Source organism: Penaeus monodon, chromosome 27, assembly GCF_015228065.2.
Source record: "Penaeus monodon isolate SGIC_2016 chromosome 27, NSTDA_Pmon_1, whole genome shotgun sequence".
In the NCBI taxonomy this organism is placed as follows: Eukaryota; Metazoa; Arthropoda; class Malacostraca; order Decapoda; family Penaeidae; genus Penaeus; species Penaeus monodon.
Genome location: NC_051412.1, coordinates 8,545,486 through 8,545,876, shown reverse-complemented (window position 1 = coordinate 8,545,876; position 391 = coordinate 8,545,486). Strand labels below are relative to the sequence as shown.

At 51.9% G+C, this 391-nt stretch overlaps 1 protein-coding gene across 1 annotated transcript in view; it reads left to right on the top strand.

Annotated features, from left to right (window-relative positions):
• LOC119590559 (heparan sulfate glucosamine 3-O-sulfotransferase 6-like) overlaps positions 1–391 on the top strand; it is a gene marked incomplete in the record, with an annotated part of 86,666 nt that overhangs the window by 74,579 nt on the left and 11,696 nt on the right. Inside the window, 1 exon segment of the mRNA XM_037939222.1 lies at positions 186–391. Within this exon segment, the coding sequence (XP_037795150.1) occupies positions 186–391 (206 nt within the window).

Here is a 391-nt window from a genome sequence, read left to right as displayed (position 1 = left end):
TCCACCGTGGAAAGAAGACCTATTCCTACATCATTTAGGAGCAGCCCAAGTGAATAATAGATATACCGTAATCGTAACGCACCACCTTATTAAGAGACCCACCCAAGTCTCATCTCTCTAACAGAGACGATATGAAGCCCCTGCCGACCTCGCTTAATAACCCTTCCTTTGTTCATCCTTGACAGCAAACGCGAGGGTTCCCACAAATCCTTCGAGGAGATGGCCTTTGTCAATGTCACTACAGGACTGGTTAATTCCAATTGGGGTCCCATCAGCGGAGGGTTGTACGTGAGGCACCTCCAGCACTGGCTGGATCACTTCCCAAGGTCTAGCATACACGCGGTAAGCGGGGAGAACCTAGTGCATGACCCCGCGGCGGAGCTGGCCAGGG